Consider the following 24,781-nt stretch of genomic DNA (forward strand, 5'->3'; position numbering starts at 1 on the left):
TGAAGAGATGAAGATTTTCTGGGGACTGTCCATTCCCATTTCTCTACATGATAGCTACTGATTTTCGCTGATTGCAGCTAACATCCAAGGATTTTTGCCTACTTTCAGATTATTTCTCTTTTCAACAGTACAATAATTTCAACATATTTTGCTCAGTAAAATTTTCCTCTCTGACTTTTTTTATTGCTCTTTTATAAGCAAGGCTTCTTTCTGCTTGAGCATCTTGTGCCTCTCCTTGACTATACTAGGTTGCTGGCTCAGAGAACCTGTTAAGACTTTCTCTAACTTGGTAGTAATAATATTAAAATAAAAGCGAGATTAACTATATTCGTAGGCATCCTAGGCAAGATATTTATTTGATAATTTCTAATGAATGCCTACCTCAAGAATTCTTTTTTATGACATCTTATAACCCATAGTGTGTGGTGTTAGAGCTTGCTGGCTTTTGTGCACAAATAGATGAGCAACTTGATTGTGTATTTTTCCATGGAGACTAATGGATCCATAAAGAGCTCAGAAGAAGGATTGCAGACTTCATATAAATAATACATTGGCAGCTCCAGATGTATATTTGGGTTCCTAAAAATTTTTAGGTTGTGTTCATGTCTAATTGGAAGTCTTATTAGTGTTATAGTTGCCTTCCAATATTTTCCAACGTTTAAAAATCTTGGCTTGATTCTATAATTGAAGAATTTTATTTTCCCCCATCTGAATGTTTATTTTTTAATATCCCCATGGCCTTCCCCTGTCCAGGTGGGTCAGTTGGTTGGAGCATTGTCCAGTACACCAAAAGGCTGTGAGTTCAATCCTGGTCAGGGTGCTTGTCGAGACAACCGATTGATGTTTCTCTCTCGCATCAATGTTTCTCTCTCTCTCTCTCTCCTCTCTCTCTCTTTCTCTCTGTCCTTCTCCTCCCCCCATTCCTCTCTCTCTAAAATCAATAAAAACGTATCCTTGGGTAAGGATAAAAAAAATCCCCAAGGTCTGCATCTAAGATCAGAATATCAACTAGGATGGCCTGGTTCATCCTGAGGCTATAGCTACTTGTATCACCAGTTAATCATTGGACTCCAAGTAGCCTTAACCATTGTGATTGGGACTAGTAGCTGGTTAGTTAAAATAAAGCAAAGAATCATAAAACGTACTCATATATATGTGTGTGTGTGTATATATATATATATATATAATTTTAATAAACACACACACAAACCCCTACAAATGAACATTTGTATGTATTTATATGCTCATCTGTTGATTTAGGCTAAAATCTTTTCTTTGAATATGAATCTGTGTGGTTTAAGACACAAAAGTTATTTTCTGTGATTTCTGTTTTCCTTTTCCTTTAGATGATACATGAACTTGAAGGTGCTTGTAAAGTGATCTTAGTGCAGAAACCTAGGTTTTTATTATTCTTCCAAATCTTTACATTTGTTATTCCTATACCTTTTTAAAGAGACTTGCTTTTAAAATTATTTGATTGTTTTCACATAAGTATTTTTTATATTTATATTGCTTTGAATTATAGAATATAATTAAATTGCATTATTAGAACATAAGCACAACTGGCATAAACATTGGGGAACACATACTTCTGATTCTTGGTAAGCATGTGACTTAGTTAATAGGATCCAAAGGGCCTAGATATTTTAGAAAGTGGCACACCTATTGATATTTATAGCATTTACTGTCCTGTGGGAATCACCCCGTTATGTTATACAGTGGGAATGATCCATAGTAAGAAATACATTTAACATTATGACCATACATACATACCCACACATACACACACAAAAAAAACAAAGTTTCATGCAGTGTACATTGATATAGCCTCTTTCATTTCTTTTTAAAAATTATTGTGATGCACTAATAGATTATAACATGCAGTTTGAAAAATGCTAAAATAAGGACTAATTCCAGATATAAGCTAGTGGATTATCACATGGGCAGATGAAAAATTACTTTTTATTTTTTTATCTGTTCTGATTGTGATTCTTACTATTGATTTTATAAAGTGTTTTATTAATTTATTTTTAATAGTGGTAAAAATACAAAACATGAAATTTAACAACTTAATCATTTTAAGTGTACAGTTCAGTAGTGTTAAGTATACTGTTATGCAACCAGTATCATTTTACACTTGGGTTGCTGCTACTTTTTGAGTATTGTAAATAATGCTGCTGGGAATATGGGTGTACAAATAATTCCTTGATACATTGCTTTCAATTTTTTTGGATATATAACCAGAAGTCCAATTGCTGGATCATCTGATAATTGTATTTTTAATAATTTTGGGGGAACTGTTCTGTATTTTGTAGCAATGATACCATTTTAGATTCCTGCTAACAATGTACAGGGTACCAATTTCTCCACATCCCTGCCAACACTTGTTTTTTTCTGTATTTTTATTTTTTGTTAGTAGCCATCCTAATGGGTGTGAGGTGGTATCTCCTTGTAGTTTTGATTTTCATTTCCCTAATGGTTAGTGATGGTGAGTATCTTCCTATATGCTTGTTGGTTATTTGTATATTTTCTTTGGAGAAATGTCTGTTCAAGTCCTTTGCCTATTTTTTATTTGGGTTGTTTGTTTTTATTGTGTTATAGGAGTTCTTTATGTGTTCTAAATATTAGTACCTTGTTACATATATCATTTGCAAATATTTTCTGCTATTCTGTAGATTACCTTTTTGTAATAGTATTCAGGATGAAGTACTCATCCAAAAGAAATTTCATTTCATGTTACACTCTCTTTGAGGTGAGAACCATAAGAAAAAAGGCTGGACCAGTGTGACTTAAGGTTTTCACATTCCCTTGGTAATAGTAAACACAATCCTGAAGCAGTTTTAACTTAAATATCTGCTTCAGTCATATACCAAAGGAGATTTATGTGTGGACATTATTATTTAAATATTATTCAAGCTTTACTTCCCAGAATCAGAATTTATGATAAACAGAAAAATAACTGTATAATGAAAAATAATAGGACATCATACATAGTTTGCTTGAAATTATTTTAGAGTACAGTGTTGGATTATTCTTATTTGTAGCAATACTTTAAAGTTTATTTTATAGGTAAGATTTTTTTCTTTGTTCCTTTCAAATTTAAACCCCTTGGGGTTAATCATGAACTACTTTCATTTTGTATTTTTTCTTAAATTTTAGTTTTTTTTAACATACTTCAATTTTTATATAAGAGGAAAGAAATAATTTATTTCCTTATTCATAAGTAACTTTATAATATACTTCTTATATTCTAAGGAAAAAAATCTATATCCTTCTGTTACTAAGAACATATCTGTTCTCTCACTTCAGAATTGATTTATTCAAAGACAACATTCTTTTGCTCTAAATCTCTTGTCATTCCTTGGAAATTTAGTAATGGAAAGAATAAAAATTCTCCTCTCAAAAGAAGTCAACCTATCTTACTTTAGTTTAAAGCTTAACAGGTAGACCTAGTATTAATAACTAATAAGGTTCATTGGGAAAGATCAGCCAGTATTTCAAATATGAGACAATTGAGTTTTTAGGTAATATTTTTTTACCTTTTACTAAAAACATAGGAAAAAAGTTACAAAAATAGTATAGTGAGCTACCTTCATCTAGATTTACTACTTGTTAACAGTTAATATTTGCTTTGTCACCACCTTTGTGTTCCTGTATGTATATATGTAAGTGTATTCATAACATCAAGATATTGAGGTAGTCTATTAAAAGAAATGCTCTGACCTTTGAAAAGATTATGAAGAATATTTTACTGAATAATATTTACTTTTTCAATACTGACACTTCACTCAAGGACATCTGAAGAAAGATAATGCTTTTTTTAATTTTAATCCTCACCAAGGATATATCCATTGATTGTTTGATTGGTTTTGAGAGAGAGAGAGAGAGAAAGAAGGAAAACATTGATGTGAGGGAGAAACATTGATTGATTGCCTCCCTAACAAACCCTTACCAGAATCAGACCTGCAGCCTATGTATGTGCCCTGACCAGGAATCAAACCTGCAGTTTTTTGGTGTATGGGACAGCGCTCCAACCACCTGAGCCAACCAACCAGGGCAAGAAAAGTTATTTAATGAGTTGAATTTTCCACCAAATTACTAAAATTCTATTTTTATGAGTATAGAGAAAAATTTATTACTGCCAAAAAAAGAATTGATCACATATATTACTTCACATTTACACTGAACTCCCAGTATAATGAATTAGAGACAAATTCACAATTTATTAAAATTTCCCTTGCTTTGGGCACACAAATATCTATAGTAGATACAGCATTTTATAGGAATTCAAGAGAAGCATGGTAAGTATTTAAGTGAAGTCTTACAGAGTTAAGAAAACTTACATGAAGTGCAAAATCTTGGACAGGATGCACTTATGGACAACTAAGCAGAATATAATGATTATCATTTAAACAAGGAGTATATTCTTTAGTCAAGTTCATAAGCTATTAAACATTAATGAAACTTCACTTCCACTTTATCACTTAGTTAAAGCATATATATTGCAAGGGCATTTATTCTCTTTTACCTTTTTTCCAAAGCACACTTAATTATTAGTAATAATTTATTTCTTAAACTATGTAATTATCCAGTTTGTTTTTAACACAGAGGGGGTTCCCCTTCAACTCTGGTCACCAGGCTTAGGCACAGACCAGTTCTTTCCATAATTGTATCCAGTGTTGTTGCAAAGAGACAATGTAGTGCTGGCAGAAAACATGGACCTTGGTATCTGTTTCCAGGTTTGAATACAGACTCTCCTATTCATCTTGGGTGAATTACTTAACCTCTCTGTGCCTCAGTTTTTTCATCTGTGACATGTATAATAATAGTACCTTCTTATAGAGTTGTAATGAAGATAAAATAAATTAATGCATTAAAGAGCATGCGTAGAATAAGAGCTCAGTAAATATTCATGACGGTTATTTGTCAAAACACTTTTAACTATTTATACAATAGTCATTCATTCTAATTACCTTTTTGAGTACCTACCAATGCAGGTACTATACGAAAAATGAGTAAAACATATATATCCCCACATTTAAGGAGTTCATGGGTTGGTGAAGAAGATGAATATCAAACAAATAATTATAATACAAGTGCCTAATATAAGTAGTACTGTGGGATCACTGAGGCAGGTGTAACTAACTCCATCTTGGGGAGTTAGAAAAAAATTAATATGAATGTTGGATACAGAGAGGTCTGTTTAGGGGTGTGTTTTATTTATTTGGGGAGCCATGAAGAGCAAATGCCAAGGAACTGTTGCAGATTAGAAGAGACAATAGGCCCAGGCTGGCATGGCTCAGTGGATTGAGTGCTGGCCTGCGAACCAAAGGGTCACTGGTTTGATTTCCAGTCAGGGTACATGCCTGGGTTGCGGACCAGGTCCCCAGTAGGGGGTGCATGAGGAGCAACCACACATTGAAGTTTCCCTCCCTCTCTCCTTCCCTCCTCCTCTCTAAAAATAAATAAAATCTTTTAAAAAGACAATAGAAACATGACAGCTAAGTGTAGCTGTAACCGGGATCTATAATGGGGGGAAATTACCCTAAAGTACAGGATTGGGACATTGACAAAATTGGATATGTGCTGTAATTTAGATAATAGAGCTTTACTAATGTTAAATTCCCAGAAGTTGATCATTATATTCTAACAGAATATCTTTGTTTTAAGACATACCACTGAAATACTACAGGAGTAAAAGGGAATGATACTATTTGAGAGTAATTGCTTATTGACTTGAGTTTTCCTCATATTCCAAAAAACATTCAACAATGGCTACTCTTCCTGAGCAAGGAACTGAAAGAATAGTATCACACACTACTCTCAGGTAGTTTGGGGTGAGGAAATTGTACACATTCACTTAAACAATGATGATGTGTATGTGGCAAAATGTTAAAAATTAGTGAGTGTTTATTTTTACAACTTTTCTATAAATTTGATATTTCAAAAGAAAAAATTTAAGTTGGGGGTGGGAAGAGAGGAGCTTCATGAAGAGGAGGCATTTCAATGATAATTTCTATGTCAGCATAAGATGTTTAGAATAAATTCAGATGTTTGTAGGGAATTAGTTTGGATATTCATTAATGTGTTGTTTATTAAATCTTACTGCAAAAAACTCAGGAAATATTTAGCAAATTATTGGACTAAGGTTATACCAAACAGCCATCATTTTATGCTTATATCACCAGAAAATACTGTGCTTTAAATGGCCTAAAGTTTTACTTCCCTTTGGTGGCCGGTAATTATTCCATGGGTGTTTAGAAATGACATAGTCGTTTATGTGGAAGAGTTTGAGTAGCCTGAAGACCAAGTAGACAGTAGAAATTTAGTATCCTAATACACCTAAATTGAAAAGCAGTTTTCATTTTGGTAGAATTTCATTACTAGTGACAATTTGGAAGTTTGAATCAACAAAAGCAGTGAGAGTAAAAAAACCCATAATTATTTTACATTATCAATACTCTTATTTACTAAGGAAATATTTTAGAGTGGAGTAAGAATCTGTTAAGAAATCTTTAAAACAGCATAATAAGTGATTTGGTCACAATTTTCACCTTTAGAAGCTAGAATGATAAAGTGTTGATCCTTTTTTAAAATTCCTGTGATAATTTTGTATTTTTGTCTCTTTTTCCTTCATCTTTTCAATTTTTTGTTTCTTAATCTAGATATTAAGGTTTTACTTTTAATGATAGTCGCCTATTATTCATATTGCAAATCTTTTGATAGTAATACTTCTGCAAGTATCTTGAAAAATATCAAATGACTCTGTGCTCCATATAGAGAATAATTTCTAAGACATAGAAATGAGCGACAATGGACCCTAGTATTCAATTCAGTTTCTTGCTAAGGAAGGGGAACCATTGCTGAATGGTTTTCAGATTGCTCTTGGAATATAAGGAAAATTTATCACAAAATTTCTAGTAAGGTAATTTAAGATGAAATAGTTTTAAATTTTTAAAAATTTTCTGAAAGAAGCGATTATAATTTTCCCAGATTGTTGTATAAAAGTGTATTCGTATCTGTATGCTTTCTATGTATACTGCTCCACTTTGAATTCTCATGTCAAACAAATTAAAACATTAAAGCATCATTCCAGCTGAACGATTTTCTTTAGTAAATTTTTTAAAAGATTTTATTTATTTATTTTTAGAGAGAGGGGAGAGAAGGAAAGAGAGAGGGAGAGAAACACTGACTGGTTGCCCCTTGCAGGGCCCCAGCTGGGGACCTGGCCTGCAATCCAGGCATGTGCCCTTACCAGGAATCAAGCCCAGTGCTCAGTCCACTGAGCCACACCAGCCTGGGCTGAATTATTTGTTGTAAGGTAAATTTTCTTCCATTTCTAGAGTGAGATACAAGAGAAATGTTTGGATAAATAAAATAAAGCCAGAGTTGTGAAGATTAATAATGCAGTTTATAAATCTTATTTCTAAAGGTTAATAAGATAGAATATCAACTCTCACGGTTTCTTGATATTTACTAAAATGGTTGAATTTTATGTTGTAAAAATATATCACTTGACTTTTTTGTGAGGTACTGTTTGAAAAGTTTACAGTGGATTGAAGTGCTAAAGTTAGCAGCTGATTATGTTGTGTAACAAAGATATTCAAGCTTTTGGAAATCACTAAAACTTAAGAATTTAATTATTAAAGAATATGAAATAACCCTGGCCTCTGTGGCTCACTTGGTTGGAGAGTTGTCCCATAAACTGGAAGAATGCGTGTTTGATTCCTGGTCAGAGCACATGCAGGATTTGTGGATTTGGTCCTGGTCAGGGCGCTTTTGAGAGGCAACTGATCGATGCTTCTCTCTTAAATCAATGTTTCTCTCCCTTTCCCTCGCCCTACCTTCCCCTCTCTCTAAAATCAATAAGCATGTCCTTGGGTGAGGATTAAAAAAAAAGAATATGAAATAATTTATGTGTTTATCTCATTTTCTCTATTAATAGTTATTAACAAAAATCACTTTTAAGTTTCATGTTTTGCATGTTTGAAACTATTTTCATATATCTGGAAAATGTCCAAATGGTTATGACAGTTGTTTCTTTTTTTTTCCCTGATTACTGTGGTTATAGGATGTTATATCTGTATCATAGAAAGAGGGTTGGTTTGAGGGATCAGGAGGTACACATGATTATATAAAATTATAACTGTTTTTATTAATTATATTTAAGATTCATTTAGAGTTATAATATTGCTGCTGCTTCTGATTATGAGAAAGGTAAAGAATTGAACAATACAGGTTTAATTTTTCTTTTTGGATTTTCCTAGCAATTGAAAGCATGTAGTGAAGAACAAGAAGACAGAGAATGTTTGAACCAAGCGATTACTGCTCTCATGAACCTCCAAGGTAGTATGGACCGAATTTACAAGCAATATTCACCTCGACGCCGACCTGGGTAATTCCAAACTGTTGAAAATATGAATGCTTCTGCATGCTTCATTTACATCTGATGCCTGGTTTTCTCAAGAAGTGTTATTTATAGTGATAGTTTCATTCTTGAAAGTTATACTTCTGTTTTACATTTTTATTTTGGTCTTGCAGTCTTAAAATTGGCACTATAATATTGATAAGATATATGTAAAAAATTTTAAAAGACATTTAATCATTTTGTATAATTTATATAAGAAATAGGATTATTTGCCATTTAATTGTTATGGCAATAAGAATGAAATATAGAGCCTCTAGTACTTCTCTTTCATACTAGTGAGGCATGTAGTGACAAAGTTAGTAGAAGGAAAAAAATGCTGTGTGCAAAATCTAGTATTTGGTCATTTAATATTTTTGTTATTTGATTTGCGGTAGTTTACACTTAAAGCAATTAAGGTTGCTATTGAATAAGCTAAATTTGTCTTGATTTTTTTTTTTTTTTTAGGGATCCTGTTTGCCCTTTTTATAACCGTCAATTAAGAAGCAAGCACCTGGCTATTAAAAAAATGAATGAAATTCAGAAAAACATAGATGGATGGGAAGGCAAAGATATTGGACAGTGTTGTAATGAATTTATTATGGAAGGTCCATTGACAAGAATTGGTGCTAAACATGAACGGCATATATTTCTCTTTGATGGTTTAATGATTAGCTGCAAACCCAATCATAGCCAGTCACGCCTTCCAGGTTATAGTAGTGCAGAATACAGATTAAAAGAAAAATTTGTCATGAGAAAAACACAAATATGTGATAAAGAAGATACTTGTGAGTACAAACATGCTTTTGAATTGATATCCAAAGATGAAAACAGCATAATATTTGCTGCTAAGTCTGCAGAAGAGAAAAATAATTGGATGGCAGCACTTATTTCTCTTCATTATCGTAGTACTCTAGATCGAATGCTAGATTCAGTATTATTAAAAGAAGAAAATGAGCAACCGCTGAGATTACCAAGTCCTGAAGTATATCGTTTTGTGGTAAAAGACTCTGAGGAAAACATTGTTTTTGAAGACAACTTGCAAAGTAGAAGTGGAATCCCCATTATTAAAGGAGGAACGGTGGTGAAGTTAATTGAAAGATTAACATATCATATGTATGCAGGTATGTGAAACTCATTATGAGTGATTATCTAGGGCCAAGGAACTAAAAGCTTTCATGAACATTCAAAAATGTTTGAGGCCTGGAAAATAATGGGTTGTCTCTAAAATATGAAAGAATACTGTAGAATCAAAAGGAATAACTAATTAAACATGTCTAAAATATAATATTGTTAACTTCATTAACAATTAAATATTCATAAAAATTGTATATTCATAAATCTTGAATTTGAAACAATCCACATTTATCAAGAAATACTGTGATTGGCAGGAAGAGCCACAGTGAGAGAAACCAGAATAAAAACGAATTGAACATGCAACCTATTTTATGCTCTGCCTTTTCAGATCCCAATTTTGTTCGTACTTTTCTTACTACATATCGTTCATTTTGTAAACCACAGGAACTGCTAAGCTTACTGATTGAACGGTAAGAAAAAGTTTTATTTCACTTATATTAACATTTTGTAAAAAGTCAACTTTTTTATCCTGTGAAGTACTACGTACCTAGTATGTACTGAAGTAGTTTTTGAGCATAACTTATTTGGCATTAAATTAGCAGTATTTCTCTTCACTTTAAACAGTGTGCTTAAACTGAAATCCCTGTTTGTAACAGAACTTAGCAATATTTATGGTGGTAATTAGAAAGACTCAGTTCTAGAAAGGATAAAAAACTACGTATCTTAACGAAATTTTTTTCTGTGCAGTAAAACAATGCTTCCTTAAAAGAGACTTTTTTACACTTAAACTTTTTATTATGGAGTATTTCAAAATACATACAAGAGTAAATAGAAAAATATAACTCCATTTATCAGTCATCTAACTTCATATTAACTCATATGTCATTTGTTTTCCTACCACTTCAACATCCTAATCCCAGGATTAGAGTTGGCCTTCTGTATTCATGGGTTTGTTATCCTTATCTGTCTCCATATCTGAGGATATGGAGGGCTAATAACTAAGGTACCCCAGCATCAGTGGGTTTTGGTGTCTGCTGGGGTCCTGGAACCAATACCCTTTGGATACTGTATTTTGCGGTAAATCCCAGACAATGTATTTTATCTGTAAATATTTCCAGTTGTATTTCTAAAAGATAAGTACTCTTATTAAAAGCATAATCAAATATCATTTTTAGAACTAAAATATTAACATTTTTTATTATGATTAATTTTTAAAAGTAACTTTTAGATTGACTTTTCCTCTTACATTGAGTATATTAGTGGAATTTTAAAAGCTTAATAGGTTAAAATGTAGTATCTGGACTCCAAAATATTTTTTCATTTACAGTTAAAAACTTAATACCAGAATTTTATCTTGACCTCTATCATTATGTTGTTCTATGAAACAGAGTTTTCCAGACTGAGTGAGTGTAATAAGCTGTGAAGATTTACTCAGTTGTAGTTCCATATACAAAATTAGGAAAGCACATGTTAGACTTTTATTTTAGCTATAATTTCTGTGGGTTGGGCAGAGATTTTTTGTTGTTTTTTTTTTAACTTTGATTTTTACTTTATCCACTTAAGATATTCTTTAAATGTTGTTTAAAATTCAGTTTGGACCTTCCCTTTGGATGTATATTCATTTATTTAAGGAAATCTATGTCTACTTGCATTTAAAAAGTAAATATTAAGGATAGATTATTAGATTAGCCATCTCTGTTACATTCTTTAAAGAGATTATACTCTTTAAAGATTTTTTTTTCTTGGATCTTTTCCATTGATCTTTTCTGTGTTAAGTGCTAGTTATTAAACTTATTTTTGATAAAAGTAAGACTATAAAACCTTATTGTTGTATAGCTGAAGGGCAGTGTTTTTGTAAGATGTAATGTTTTGAGGGAAGTTTATCAGTAATTGTACTTTTCGCATAAATGGTAGGAAGGAAGGTTGCATACTTAAAATATTTTTCCTGTGGAAAAGAATATTTGAAATTCTTTTCATTTATGGATAAACAATGAAAAATTTCTATCATTTTGCTTTTCTTGTTAGGTTTGAAATTCCAGAGCCAGAACCTACTGAAGCAGATAGATTGGCAGCAGAGAAAGGCGAACAACCAATTAGCGCAGACCTTAAAAGGTTTCGTAAGGAATACGTCCAACCAGTACAACTTAGGTTTGGCTTGAATATTATATTGTTTGTATACTATTTAATTTTCAATGTATGGTTAGCACAAAAGTTCTTACATCTTAATTCAGGTATAGGTGGTGTTGTTAACCTCATAGCTGTTAGGTTAAACTTCCAAAGTTCTTGCTATGTGAAGCCACTCTTAAATACCCTAAAGAATTAATTATTAAAAAGTGTGTTATTTGCACTAGATACCTGGCATGTGATATGCTTACAGACCAGGATAACTATTAAGTAAAATTTATAAAATTGGATATAAGTTTGTCTACTGTCAAATGCCCCTCCCTCCACCTTTTTTCTTCATGTCTCATTGTAATTTATAATCTTGGGCTTATCGTTTTATACTGATTTTATCATACATCTATTCATTTATCATTCTTAGTCCATTAATCTAATTCAGGGGATGTATTTCAAAGTATACTTCTCCTTAAATACTTTAACTTGTATATCATTAATGGTATTTGTTTATTATTCTTTTGTTTTAAATTGTGCATACAATGTGCTTTGGTTGAATTTTAACAAATACATCTCTATAATCCAAACTCCTTCCAAGATATAAAATATTATCATCACCCCAGAAAAGTCCCCTCATGCCCATTCTAATCAGTTTTTGTTCACATTACCCAAAGCATATTTGTCTTCCTACATAGATTAATTTTATCTATTTTAGAATTTCATATAAATGGGTTCTCATATTATATACTCTTTTGTGCCTGGCTTCTTTCACTGAACATGTTTTTGAGTATGTTATTGGTTATATCAGTAGTTTGTTGTATTTTATTGCTGAGGTGGTATTTTATTATATGACTGTACCATAGTTTGTTTATTAATTTTCCCACCTAAGAACACCTGGGTTCTTTTTAGTTTTTGATTATTATGAATAAACTGTTACGAACTCTTTTGGTGAATATACTTTTTCATATAGTACCTTGGATAAATAACTTAGAGTAGAATGGCAGGGTCATAGAGTAGGTGTATGTTTAATTTTAAAAGAAACTACAAAATTTTTTCCCAAAGTGATCATACTGTATTACACTCTCACCAGCAGTGTATGAGAGTTTCAGTTGATATCCTCATCAACATTTAATGATGTCAACCTTTATTCCTCAGCCACACTGGTGGGGTGTAGTGGTATCTCTCTGTGGTTTTAATTTGTTATTTTTCTGATGACTAATGATACTGAGAACTTTTTATTGTCTCTCATTGGCTATTCATACTTATTTTGTGAAGAATTTATTCAGATCTTACATTTTTTTAGTTGTTTTTTCTTATTACTAAGTTGTTGTAGTGTATTGAGTAGGATTAGATTCCAGTCTTTTGCCAAATAAATGTTTTACAGATGTCATCTCCCAATCTGTGACTTGCCTATTACTTTTCTTAATAATAACTTTTGATGAGCTGAAGTTTTTAATTTTGATGGAATTTAATTATGAGATTTTTTTTTTCTCTTACATGATAATTTTTAAGTTTTACTTGACGCTGTAGAAACTACGGAGAGGAAATGGAAGCAGTTATTTGAATTGAGCTAGTGTAAACTAGAAGTTAACAGTTTTGTGATATCTTGAAACATTCTCTAAGCCACAGAGCTAACCAGGCACACAAGGACTAAGATGGTTTTAGTTCCAATAGCATGTAAAAGATTGGGAATTTAAAGAATTTTCATACTCTTTGAGAAAAACTATCATCCGTTAGTTAGGGAGGAAGAAAGTAAACCTTGAAAAAAACAAATATCGGTGAGGATGTTAAGAAAAGGGAACCTTCATGCACTGTTGGTGGGACTGCAGATTGGTGCAGCCACTGTGGAAAGCAGAATGGAGTTACTTCAAAAAATTAAATATGGAACTGCTTTATGACCCAGATATATTTCTGGGAATATATCTGAAGAAACTCAAAGCACTAATTCGAAAGAATATATACACCCCTAAGTTTGTTGCAGTGTTATTTACAATAGCCAAGATTTGGAAGCAGCCCAAGTGCCCATCAGTAGATGAGTGGATAAAAAACTGTGGTACATTTTTACACAATGGAATAATACTCAGCAATAAGTAAGAAGGAAATCTTACTATTTGTGACAGCATGGATGGACCTGGAGGGCATTATGTTGAGTGAAATAACCCAAAGAAAGACAAGTACCATATGATTTCACTTATATGTGGAATCTAATTAACAAAATAAACCAACAGAATAGAAACATATTTGTAACTAGGGAACAGACTGACAGCTGTCAGAGAGGAGGGGTTGCGGGGCTGGGTGAAAAAAGTGAAGGGATTGGGGGCGGGGAACCTCATAGACATAGACAACAGTATGGTGATTACCAGAGGGAGAAGGGGGTGAGGGAAGGTAGAAGAGGGTATGGGGCATACCCTCCATCTGCCGATAAGTGGTGATGGAAGGAGACTTGACTTAGGATATATATTGTACACAGTACAATATACAGACAATGTATTAGAGAACTGTGCACCTGAAACCTATATAATTTTATTAACCTCTGTCGCCCCCAGTAAAAACATAGAAATAGACACTTATTGAAATAATGAAGCAAAATGCTAATCGAATTAATTTACAGTATCTAGAAGTCTCTGGTGGAGAGTGGAATGTTATATTTATATAGATTGATTAAATCTCTACTTGGAAGGTTGTAAGTAATACGTTTGTGGAACTGCAAAACAAAATAACACTGTCAGAAATATTTTTGTCTTTTGAAATAAAATAAGAGAATGTGGATATACCTGTAAATTACATAGAAATTTGATAATAGCACTTCAATTTAGAACCAGATACAGTCTTAGTTGATTTTCCATCTTATGTGAAAAATATACAAAAATTTAGATTTTAAATCCTTTTTAATATAAGATTTTAAAAATAGCTTTTGTATAATATAGAGAAAGAATTTTGTACATATGAATAAAGAAAAAGCACTTTTCCAGGACATAAATGGGTAATTAATTACAGTTTTAATGCTTATAAATTTTTTTTAAATATACTTTTTAAACAATAAACATTCTGGAGATTTACTATCTTCATATCATTGAAGCACTTAAGATATTAAATACAAATTATAAACTGTTGAGTGTTATAAACGGCCTTGTATATGAGGTCCATCTGGGAAAAGTGCAGCCATTATTAATATAACAAGAACAGTTTGTGTGACATCGATACAACCTGGCAGCCAAAGAGAGTAGACTGGAATGTGCATCTGTGAACAATGATGACTTCACTGTACTAGCCTGTTGGGGGCGGTAGATGCCATTGAGTGAGCATGCTTACTATGGCTGTCACATTCAAAATGACTGAGCAAGTAGAACAACAGATTTGTATCAAATTTTGCATTAAGCTTGAACATTCCTCCGTGGAAACTATTTGGATTCAGAAGGCTTTAGGAGATGATGCAATGAGTGCAGTGCAAATAAAAGTGTGATACAAATGCTTCACAGGTGGTTGAGAATCTGTTAAAAGAGATTCACGTTCTAGAAGGCCTGCAGAGTTCTTTTGCAAAACATCAAATCACCTAGATGACTCAGACCCCCTACAACCCAGATTTGGCACCCTGCGACTTCTGGCTCTCCGTAAAACTGAAATCACCTTTGAAAGGAAGAGATTTCAGACCGTTGATGAGATTCAGGAAAATATGATGGGGCAGCTGATGGCGATTCCAACAAGGGATTTTACAGAGTGTTTTGAACAGTGGGAGAGATACTGGGAAAACTGTGTGAGGTCCCAAGATGGCTGCTTTGAAGGGGACTGAGGCATCATTATCCTATGTACAGTATTTGTATCTTCAAAAATGTCTATTTTTCACATTGCATGGCTGGATACTTTTTGGGTAGACCTTGTATAAAACTATCACCATGGCATTAGAGAAGTAAAAGAACTGTAATTGAATGCTGAAGTTTTACTAAAATATGTTTTTCCTCCTATTTTACCAGGATCCTAAATGTATTTCGGCACTGGGTTGAACACCATTTTTATGACTTTGAAAGGGATTTGGAGTTGCTTGAAAGGCTAGAATCCTTCATTTCAAGTGTAAGAGGTATATTATTTAAAGGTTTGATTGAATCTCATGTTGCACATGAGTTTATTTTTAAATTTATGTGACTTCTAATTTAAACTAAACTGGTTTTCATTTTTTAAAAGCTGAAATAACATTTGGAATGATTTTTTTTATGACTCTAAGGAGCTCATGTATGTTTAGAGCCAGCTGAAGTCTTAGAACTTTACCTTTTTAAGATTTTTAGGAGAACCTTTCTTTTAAAGAAAGACAAAAGTTCTTTTTAAGAAATTTAAGCCTTTCAATTTTATCTCATGTTAGTATTGCCGTTCCTTCAACTAATTAAATATTTGTGTAATTTTATCTGTTCCTTTATTCTCCTTAACCTTATTATTTAGTTTGAGTAGTTAATAGCTTTTAAAATAATGTTTACTTCTCCCAGAAAAGTTTTTAGTGTATATTTGGTACCTGAAAAATAGGAGTTTCATACCTGAAGTTACAGAACACAGCCCATGAAAGAAAGTCTAGGCTGTGGCCATTTAAACAAATGTGTCATCAAATGTATGTTACTGAATCGGGAACATGTTTTATCTGATAGTATAAGACATTAATTAAGATTTCTATAACTAAGCCTAGCTTACTTCATCTGCTTGTTCTTTAAGGGAAATTTTACTTAAAATAGAGAATAAGATTCCTTTGTTTAAATTTTAAGGTGTTAGATTACATTTTTTTCATGTGTACTTTAAAATTGTTTATAGTACTAAATTAATTTAAATAATCTTGTTAATGGGGACATTATATGTGATCTAAGAAGCTTCTAAAATATACACACATATTAGAATAAAGCAAGTAAATCATGCTAATGTCTATAGTTAAGGTCTAAAGGCCTTTCCTCTACATATACATCAGGAGAACCAAATAATTGATGTGTGCAAGTTCCTATTTATACAAGTATTACACTTAATAAGTGAAGAAGGGGTGATAGAACTAGAATATTACCATTTCTCAACTCCTACTAACAGTACAAAAAAGGAAGAAATATATACTTCCTTTAGAAATATTCTTTCAAGTATTCATATCAAAAAATTGATCCTGAATTAGATCAAGTTTCTGTCTGATTTACAGAAAATGCAGGGACAGAGAAACATGGCAGTGACACCACAGGGACAGAATTGGCAAGATTCAGATTTAGGGGAACACTAAAGAGTAAAAAATAAATTAAAAGCAACATGAGAGATTAAAGGAGACTTGAGAGATATTGACTCAGTTCAATATGTAGATCTCATTCAAATCCACTGCAAACAAACCAACTATAAGAAAATATGAGACAATTAGGAAAATTTGAACACTAATATTTGATGATATTAAGAAGTTATTGTAATTTTTTATGTGATAATGGTGGTGTTATTTTTTAAATCTAACTTTTAGGTACATATTTAAATATGAATGAAATGATATGATGTTTTAGATTTGTTTTGAAAAGACAAGAATAGAAAGGAGGGCATGAATAGGATTAGATGAAACGAAAAGACGCCATTAAATTGATCATTACTGAAGCTGGGTTAAGGTTAAAGATTATATTAAGAGTTACAGTTATCTATCGGATAAAAGACATTTTTACTCTTTGTCTTTTTTTAGGGAAAGCCATGAAGAAATGGGTAGAGTCAATTGCTAAAATCATCAAAAGAAAGAAACAAGCTCAGGCAAATGGAGTAAGCCATAATATTACCTTTGAAAGTCCACCACCACCAATTGAATGGCATATCAGCAGACCAGGACAGTTTGAAACATTTGATCTCATGACACTTCATCCAATAGAAATTGCACGTCAGCTGACACTTTTGGAATCTGATCTCTACAGGTACACAAATAACAATAATATGCTGTTCTGTTTCCAAGAACCTTGAGCATACCTCTGTTTTCAGACAATTTAGTGAATCATTAACAAGTGCTTAAAAATACCTGATCTATTCTTGTGGGTATGGTGGAAAGTTCATAGCACAGTTTTTAACTACGGTCTGTTTTGCAGGTGGAAGTCTTAAAACATACTGCTATTTAGGCCTAGATTTGGTATTAGCAATCCTTCACAGGAGCAGTGGCAAAGAGAAGACTAATGCAATAGAACAGCAACCACTCAAGGCAGTCACTGAGCTCCTACTCCTACTACTTTTCTCAGATTGCTTTATTGAGTTTTTTCAGTTCAGTCAGTCATACGGATGCTAGGCTCTTGGCAGCTAAGTAGATAGAATGTTGATTGAGACAAGCTTTCTTCTTTTTCCTTTTTCAAATTCTACATAATCAAAATGTAACTTGGGAGTTTGACTAGATTAGGTTTATTAGACAAATGAATAACAAAATTGTTACAGGAATAAAGATTTCTTATCTTTTAAAGAGTCTTTAAAATACTTTAGTTTTTCGAAGTCAATATTAACTTTAAAAAAAGTTATTTCTGAAATAGTGTGATGATGAACTATACTTAAAACTTTCAAGTCATTTTCTCTCATTTATAAGGATCAGTAGAAATGTGTTTAGCTATTTATTTTAATCTGTATCCCATCATTTGTCTTTATATATAAAACATTCTTGCCATTGCCCTATATCCACACAGATCACCCTTCACAACCCAACATTTTAGTTTCGTAGCTTCATCACTTCCAGTGTCATTCTCTACCCCAAAACAGACACCCCCAGTGGTCATATTCTGAATCTTCTTATCACTTCAAATCATTCTTATTCTAAAGTTATTAATTCAAGCATCTCATTAACTCCTAAACAGTCTTCTCTCCTTTCAGCTTTATCAACTCTGCCTCTGTCATCTTCTTTTAAACTACTCTCCTTTCCTAGTGCATAGCCCCTTTCTGTCCTCTCTTCCCTCCTAAGCTTTTGTCTTTCATTTACAATCCTGTGAAGAGTATAAGCCACATAGGTAACATTACTCCCAATCTCCACCTTCCACCCCCATCAAAACAAAAAACAAAAACCCTACCACTATCATCCCATCAAAAATTTTTCTGCATTCGAGAGGTGTGGCAACACTTGAGGAGAGACTGGGGACAGAGGCTTTGGGGAGAGAACAGAGAGAGTTGCTGGCAGGATCCCAGTGCGGACTCTTCCCCCATATGGAAGCATCATGAAAGGACCCAATAACCCCGCCCCCAGGAGGGACTCCACCCTGTCCTGATCTGTCTAAAGTGCCCTGCTGAGTGCAGAGTGACTAGATTAACAGCTGAAGGAGAAAGCCACAGACAGTAGATTCCTGGATGTCTCGAACAGACTGCCTAAGGTCAGACAGGATCAACATCTGACATCATCAGAGGCAGATCCAGAAAGGAAAAACAGCTGTCTCTGACCATAGAAGCTCATACCACAAAGTAAGGAAATCAAGACAGATCAACTTAAGAAGCAGAAGCAAAGGAGAAGAGTCTCACAAATAATGGGAAGACGAAGAAATTACCCCACTTGAAGGGAAAGGAGGAATCCCCACAAAGAAAACTAAGTGAAATAGAGGCAAGTAAACTATCAGATACTGAGTTCCAAACAACGGTTCTAAGGAAGCTCAATGAGCTCAGTGAGCTCAGAGAGAATTACTAGAAACTACAGGGAAACTATGAGGAACTAACTACAAATTATATCAGCATGAAAAAGGACATAGAAACTATCAATAAGAGACAAGAGGAAATGAAGAATACAATTTCTGAATTGAAGAACACAGTAGAAGGAATCAAAAACAGGCTAGATGAAGCTGAGGACCAAATCAGCAAGCTGGAGGACAAGGTAGAAAAAAGCTCCCAGAAAGAGCAAGAAAATGAAAAAAGACTCAAAAAGAATGAAGACGCATTTAGGGAAATGCAGGACAACCTGAAACGTAATAATATCTGTATACTAGGGATACCAGAAGGAGAAGTGGATGAGGAAGGGATAGAGAACCTGTTTGAAAAAGTAATGATGGAAAACTTCCCTAATTGGAGGAGAGAAAAAGTCACACAAGTCCAGGAAGCACAGAGGGTCCCAGTCAAGAGGAACCCAATGAGGCCCGCTCTAAGACACATCATCATTAAAATGGCAAATATCAAAGACAAACAGAATCCTAAAGCAAGCAAGAGAGAAAGAGGTAGTAACATATAAGGGAGCCCCGATTTGGCTAGCAGCTGACTTCTTAACAGAAACACTGCAAGCCAGAAGGGAATGGCAACAAATATTCCAATACATGAAAAGCAAGGGCCTGCAACCAAGGCTGCTCTACCCAGCAAGGCTCTCAATTAAAATGGAAGGTTAAATAAGGAGTTTCCCAGACAAAAGAAGGCTAAAAGAATGCACCTCCATCAAACCAGCTCTGCAAATTATGCTAAAGGGACTGCTTTAAGATGAAGAAAAAGTTTCTAAGAATACCCAGTTCCTTTCAGAGTTGCCAATACTTGATATTACCAATATTTTTAATACTCATTAATCTGATTGTGACAAGGATGTGTTATTTTAATTGTTCCTTTACTATTCGTCGAAACTAAGCCGGTTTTAGTATATTTCTTGCCTATTTCTATTATTTTTTTAAAAAAAGCTTTAAATGACTTTTTTGGTATTCTTTATCCACCATTTATTGATTAAATATTTGTAGAACTTTTTTCCCTAAAAAAAAAACTCCAAAAAACCTATTAACCATGTTTTAGATGTGTTGCAAATACTTTTCTATTCTATTCCTTGTCCTTTAACTTTTTTTATATGTATATTACTATATAGTTAAATGTTTAATATAGTAATATTGTCAATATTTACTTTATAGCTTCTGGTGTTGAATATTTTACTTCAGGTCATGAAAAATATTATTTCTATTTTCTTCTAAAACTCCTTAGATTCTACATATTGATTTTTAACTCACCTGAATATTTCTTGTATAATGTGTGAAATAGGGCTTTATATTTGTTTTATTTCAAGTAATAATGGTCCATGCACCTTACTTGTTGAATAAGCCTTATTTTACCCATTGATTTGAAATATCAACTTAATCATACATATATTAATCAGATATAAATGTTTGTCTCTAGAATGCTCATTATATTTCATTGATCTACTTGATTATTTCTGTGCTGGTGTCATGTTGGTTTAATTGCTGATACTTTATAATGGTTTTAAATTTTTTTAATATTTTATCATTAACTTTGACGTTTAAAAAAATAAAATCAATCTGCATTTAAGAAAGAAAGAAAGAGAGAGATGGAATTCCTGCCTTTTGTGACAACATGGATGGAAGTGGAGAATATTAAGCTAAGTGAAATAAGCCAGTTGATGAAAGACTGGCTTATTTCTCACCATCATTATGATCTCACCTATAAGTGGACTCTATTCAACAAAATAAACTAATGAACAAAATAAACCACAGTCATGGAAACACGGAGCAGACTGAAAGTGACCAGAAGGGAGGGGGAAAGAGGACAATGGTCGAAAGAAGAAGAAGGGACTAGGCAAAGAACATGTATGAATGACCCATGGACATGGACAACAGAGTGGGAATTGACTGGGAGCGGGGGATGGAGGTGGGATGGGTGGAGGTGGGTAAAGGGGGAAAAATTGAGACAACTGTAATAGAATAAACATGATTTATAAATTAAAAAAAAAATTTCTGCATTCACGAACCTCTTTTAAAATATAATACCTTTAAGAAGTTATCCTGGTTGGGAACCAATTTTTTTACAGGTATTACACAGAGAAAAGTAAGAGAGAGAGAGAGAGAGTATGTGTGTGTTGTTCTGCGCTAATGGAACCAATTTTTTTACAGGTATTACACAGAGAAAAGTAAAGAGAGAGAGAGAGAGAGAGAGAGAGAGTGTGTGTGGGTGTGTGTGTTGTTCTGGGCTAATGGAGAATGTAGGAAGACACCTTCTCCTTCTCCATTAGTAGTAGTTATAAAACTTTGCCTTCTTTAGAATTGAACCTCTGCTCTGGCTGTGCTTCAGAATTTAGCACACGTCAGGGGTTATCAACAGCTGGTTCAGAGTGTCATGATATAGTTTAAGTAACTTGGCTTTTAGGTGATTTTTGTTTATATGGTGGGATTTGTGATAGGTAGGAATGAAAGGACTTGTTACTTGAAATACCAAAGCAAAGAGTCCTGAATCAAGTTTTTCTTCATATAGTGACTAGTACATGAATGGCCATCAGAAAGAAAAAAGCACTTAGCTTTATGTGAACTTGCTTTTAGAATGTAGAAATACCTTCGTTAAATGATACTTGTATTATGGAAGACAGGTAACATACATAAAACATCGCCACTGTAAATTTCTGGTGAAATAATAGAGCCACTTTAAGAAAAATTTATTTTGGAAACTATTAGCAAGTATCCATTTGTATTCAAATTGACTGATTAAAAATTTTTTTAAAAAATTAACCTAATCTGTAGGACATTGATAGCAATGCCCTGGTCAGTTTATTCTGATTCTCTATATACAGTGATTTTGTTTGACATTTTTATTAAATATTTCAGGTATTCAAAAAAATGTAGAAAACAATGTATTAGGGCTCATGAACAACAAAAGCATTACTAATAAAGTTGAAATCCTTTGTATAATTGTCCCCAATCCCTTTCCTCTTCTTTCTCCCAAGTAATACTGCTATCTTGTATTTGGTGTTTACTGTTTCTATTTATGTCTTTATAATTTATATACATATAAACATTCATAAACAATATATAGAATTGTTTTGTACATTTTAAAACTGTTTATATTTATGTATCATCCTGCAAGTTGTTTTTTACTTCAGTTGTTTCTGGCACTAGTTCAAGTTGATAAATATAGCTCTAGTTTGCTTATTTTAATTGTTATGTGGTGTTCAACTGTATGAATACTCCATAATTTCTTTATCTTGACGATGAGCCTCTAGGTTGTTTGGGACTTTTCACTCTTGTAAATAGTGCTTCACTAAACATTCCTGTAGATGTGTTCATTCTTATAACCTGTTGTATCTAGAGTATATATCTAGGTATAGAATACTGGGTGTCTAGTATGTGTATCTTCAGTATTATGAGATATTGACAAATTGCTTTACCAAGTGGTTGTATCCGTTTTTACTTGCATGTCAGTGTTGGAAATTTCTTGGTTTTTCACAGTTTTAACCATTTGGTATCAGACTTTTGTTAGTCTAACAAGAATAAGATGGGATTTCATTGTGGTTTAATGTTCTTTTCCCTGAGTAAGAGATAAAGTTTTATGTGTGTTTTTTTTAAATGTTTGGGACTATTCCTTTGTGAATTACCTCTTCCTATGTTTTTCCATTTATCTTTTGGGTTAATTGTGTTTTTCCAAATAAGTGTTAAGAGACCTTTAAATAATTTTGATAATAATCCTTTGTGGGTTAAATTGCATTGATTTTGTTTCCACAGGAAAGTTCAGCCTTCTGAACTTGTAGGGAGTGTGTGGACCAAAGAAGATAAAGAAATAAATTCTCCAAATTTATTAAAAATGATTCGTCATACTACAAATCTTACACTCTGGTTTGAAAAGTAAGTTTTTACTTTGTCTCATTCTTAATAATCATAATACTAAGTCATATATAAACTAAAATCCCTGCTGAAAATATATTTCTTTTCTACATGAGGTAAGGAAAAGGAAATTGCTTTCTAAGCCATGAATTGTTTATTTTTATTTTTATTTTTTAGGTGCATTGTGGAAGCGGAAAATTTTGAGGAACGGGTGGCAATACTAAGTAGAATTATAGAAATTCTGCAAGTTTTTCAAGATTTGAATAATTTCAATGGTGTATTGGAGATAGTCAGTGCAGTAAATTCAGTGTCAGTATACAGACTAGATCATACCTTTGAGGTAAGTTTTAGGCTTAAATATTTCATCATTGGGGAGGATAAAATTAATATAAAGATTCCTTCTACTACTGATCTTTTGGAGTAAATCCATCTTATTCCCTTAAATGTAGTGATATTAATATACTAGAACATAATCAATATACACTAGTAAGCCTAGAATTCATAAAAGAATATGGGACTTGTGACTTTTAATTAATATGCTTACCCAAAATGTAATAAAGTTCCAAATGGATTTTGTCAATGGCACATTGATTGATTGTTTCAAATAAAGACAAAGGATTTTAAATACAAGTACGCAAATTAATCACCTTTGGTAGATAGTCAAAGAAAGAATAGCATGGAGAGAACCTTTTCTAAAACCTAAATTTGTTTTTTAAATTATAAAGTAGTGTATGTTTAGTGTTTATTATAGAAAATTCAGAAGATACAGAAATTTAGAAGGATATTTCACGTTTTTAATTATACAATTGAGCTCATTGTACATAGATTTTTATTGTAAACATTTTCTTGTTTAATTAGCTTATCTTTAAAAACAAATTTTTAATGGCTGAGTGGTTTTCTATCCCATGGATAAACCATAATTTTATTTTACACTCTATTTTGGGACAATTAAGTTATTTCTGATTTTTTGCTGTGATAAATAATTTAACATGGAATGTTCTTTGTAGAAATTTGATTATTTCCCTAGAATAAATTACATATGTCTTTGTAGAAATTTGATTATTTCCCTAGAATAAATTTCTAGTGGCAGAATACCTGAATCAGAGTATTTATACCTTTTAAGACTTGTGATACCATCATCAAAGTGCTTTCTAACATGATATAATAAATTCCCCTGGGTATTAACCTTATTAAAAAACTTATTTACAGATCTCATTGTCCAGAAAAAACATTTTCATTTTTTAAAATTTGTATTTTTAAAAATAAGTTATAAGGTTGAATATTTTGAAATACATTTATTGCCATTTTAATTTCTTCTTTATAATTTATCTGTTTATATCCTCTTTTTTTAATTTGGATGTTTTCCTTTTATCAACTTTTTATTAAAGATATTAACACTTGCTCAAATTGCCCAGATAGCCTTCAGTTTCTATTTGTCTTTATTTTATATGTTTTTTCAATTTAAAAAAAATTATACGTTTTTATTTTTTAAATAATGTTTTTATATATAGATGTTTTATCTCTTTTATTTAATTGAATGTCCAGTCTCTTCATTTATGAAATTTTCCTTTGCTTTTGTACCTAGAAAGTCTTTTTTTTTAAATGCCTAAGTGAGGGATAACATGTTAGAGGCACAGCTGTGGAAATAATTGCCTTTGGCAATGTCAGTTTTTACAGTCTGTCT

General features: G+C 32.5%; 1 protein-coding gene across 2 annotated transcripts in view; it reads left to right on the forward strand.

Moving 5' to 3' along the window:
• LOC129064134 (son of sevenless homolog 2) overlaps positions 1-24,781 on the forward strand; it is a 93,982-nt gene that overhangs the window by 50,489 nt on the left and 18,712 nt on the right. For both annotated transcript variants that reach the window (XM_054565210.1, XM_054565211.1), the window contains exons 9-16: positions 8,268-8,395; positions 8,873-9,528; positions 9,870-9,951; positions 11,507-11,629; positions 15,568-15,671; positions 17,268-17,490; positions 22,999-23,118; positions 23,275-23,437. In XM_054565210.1, coding sequence (XP_054421185.1) covers positions 8,268-8,395; positions 8,873-9,528; positions 9,870-9,951; positions 11,507-11,629; positions 15,568-15,671; positions 17,268-17,490; positions 22,999-23,118; positions 23,275-23,437 — 1,599 coding nt within the window. The remainder of the gene's footprint in view (positions 1-8,267; positions 8,396-8,872; positions 9,529-9,869; positions 9,952-11,506; positions 11,630-15,567; positions 15,672-17,267; positions 17,491-22,998; positions 23,119-23,274; positions 23,438-24,781) is intronic.

This window comes from Pteronotus mesoamericanus, unplaced genomic scaffold (assembly GCF_021234165.1).
Source record: "Pteronotus mesoamericanus isolate MK-2021 breed Mesoamerican mustached bat unplaced genomic scaffold, CSHL_Meso_final contig_164, whole genome shotgun sequence".
NCBI classification, from domain to species: domain Eukaryota; kingdom Metazoa; phylum Chordata; class Mammalia; order Chiroptera; family Mormoopidae; genus Pteronotus; species Pteronotus mesoamericanus.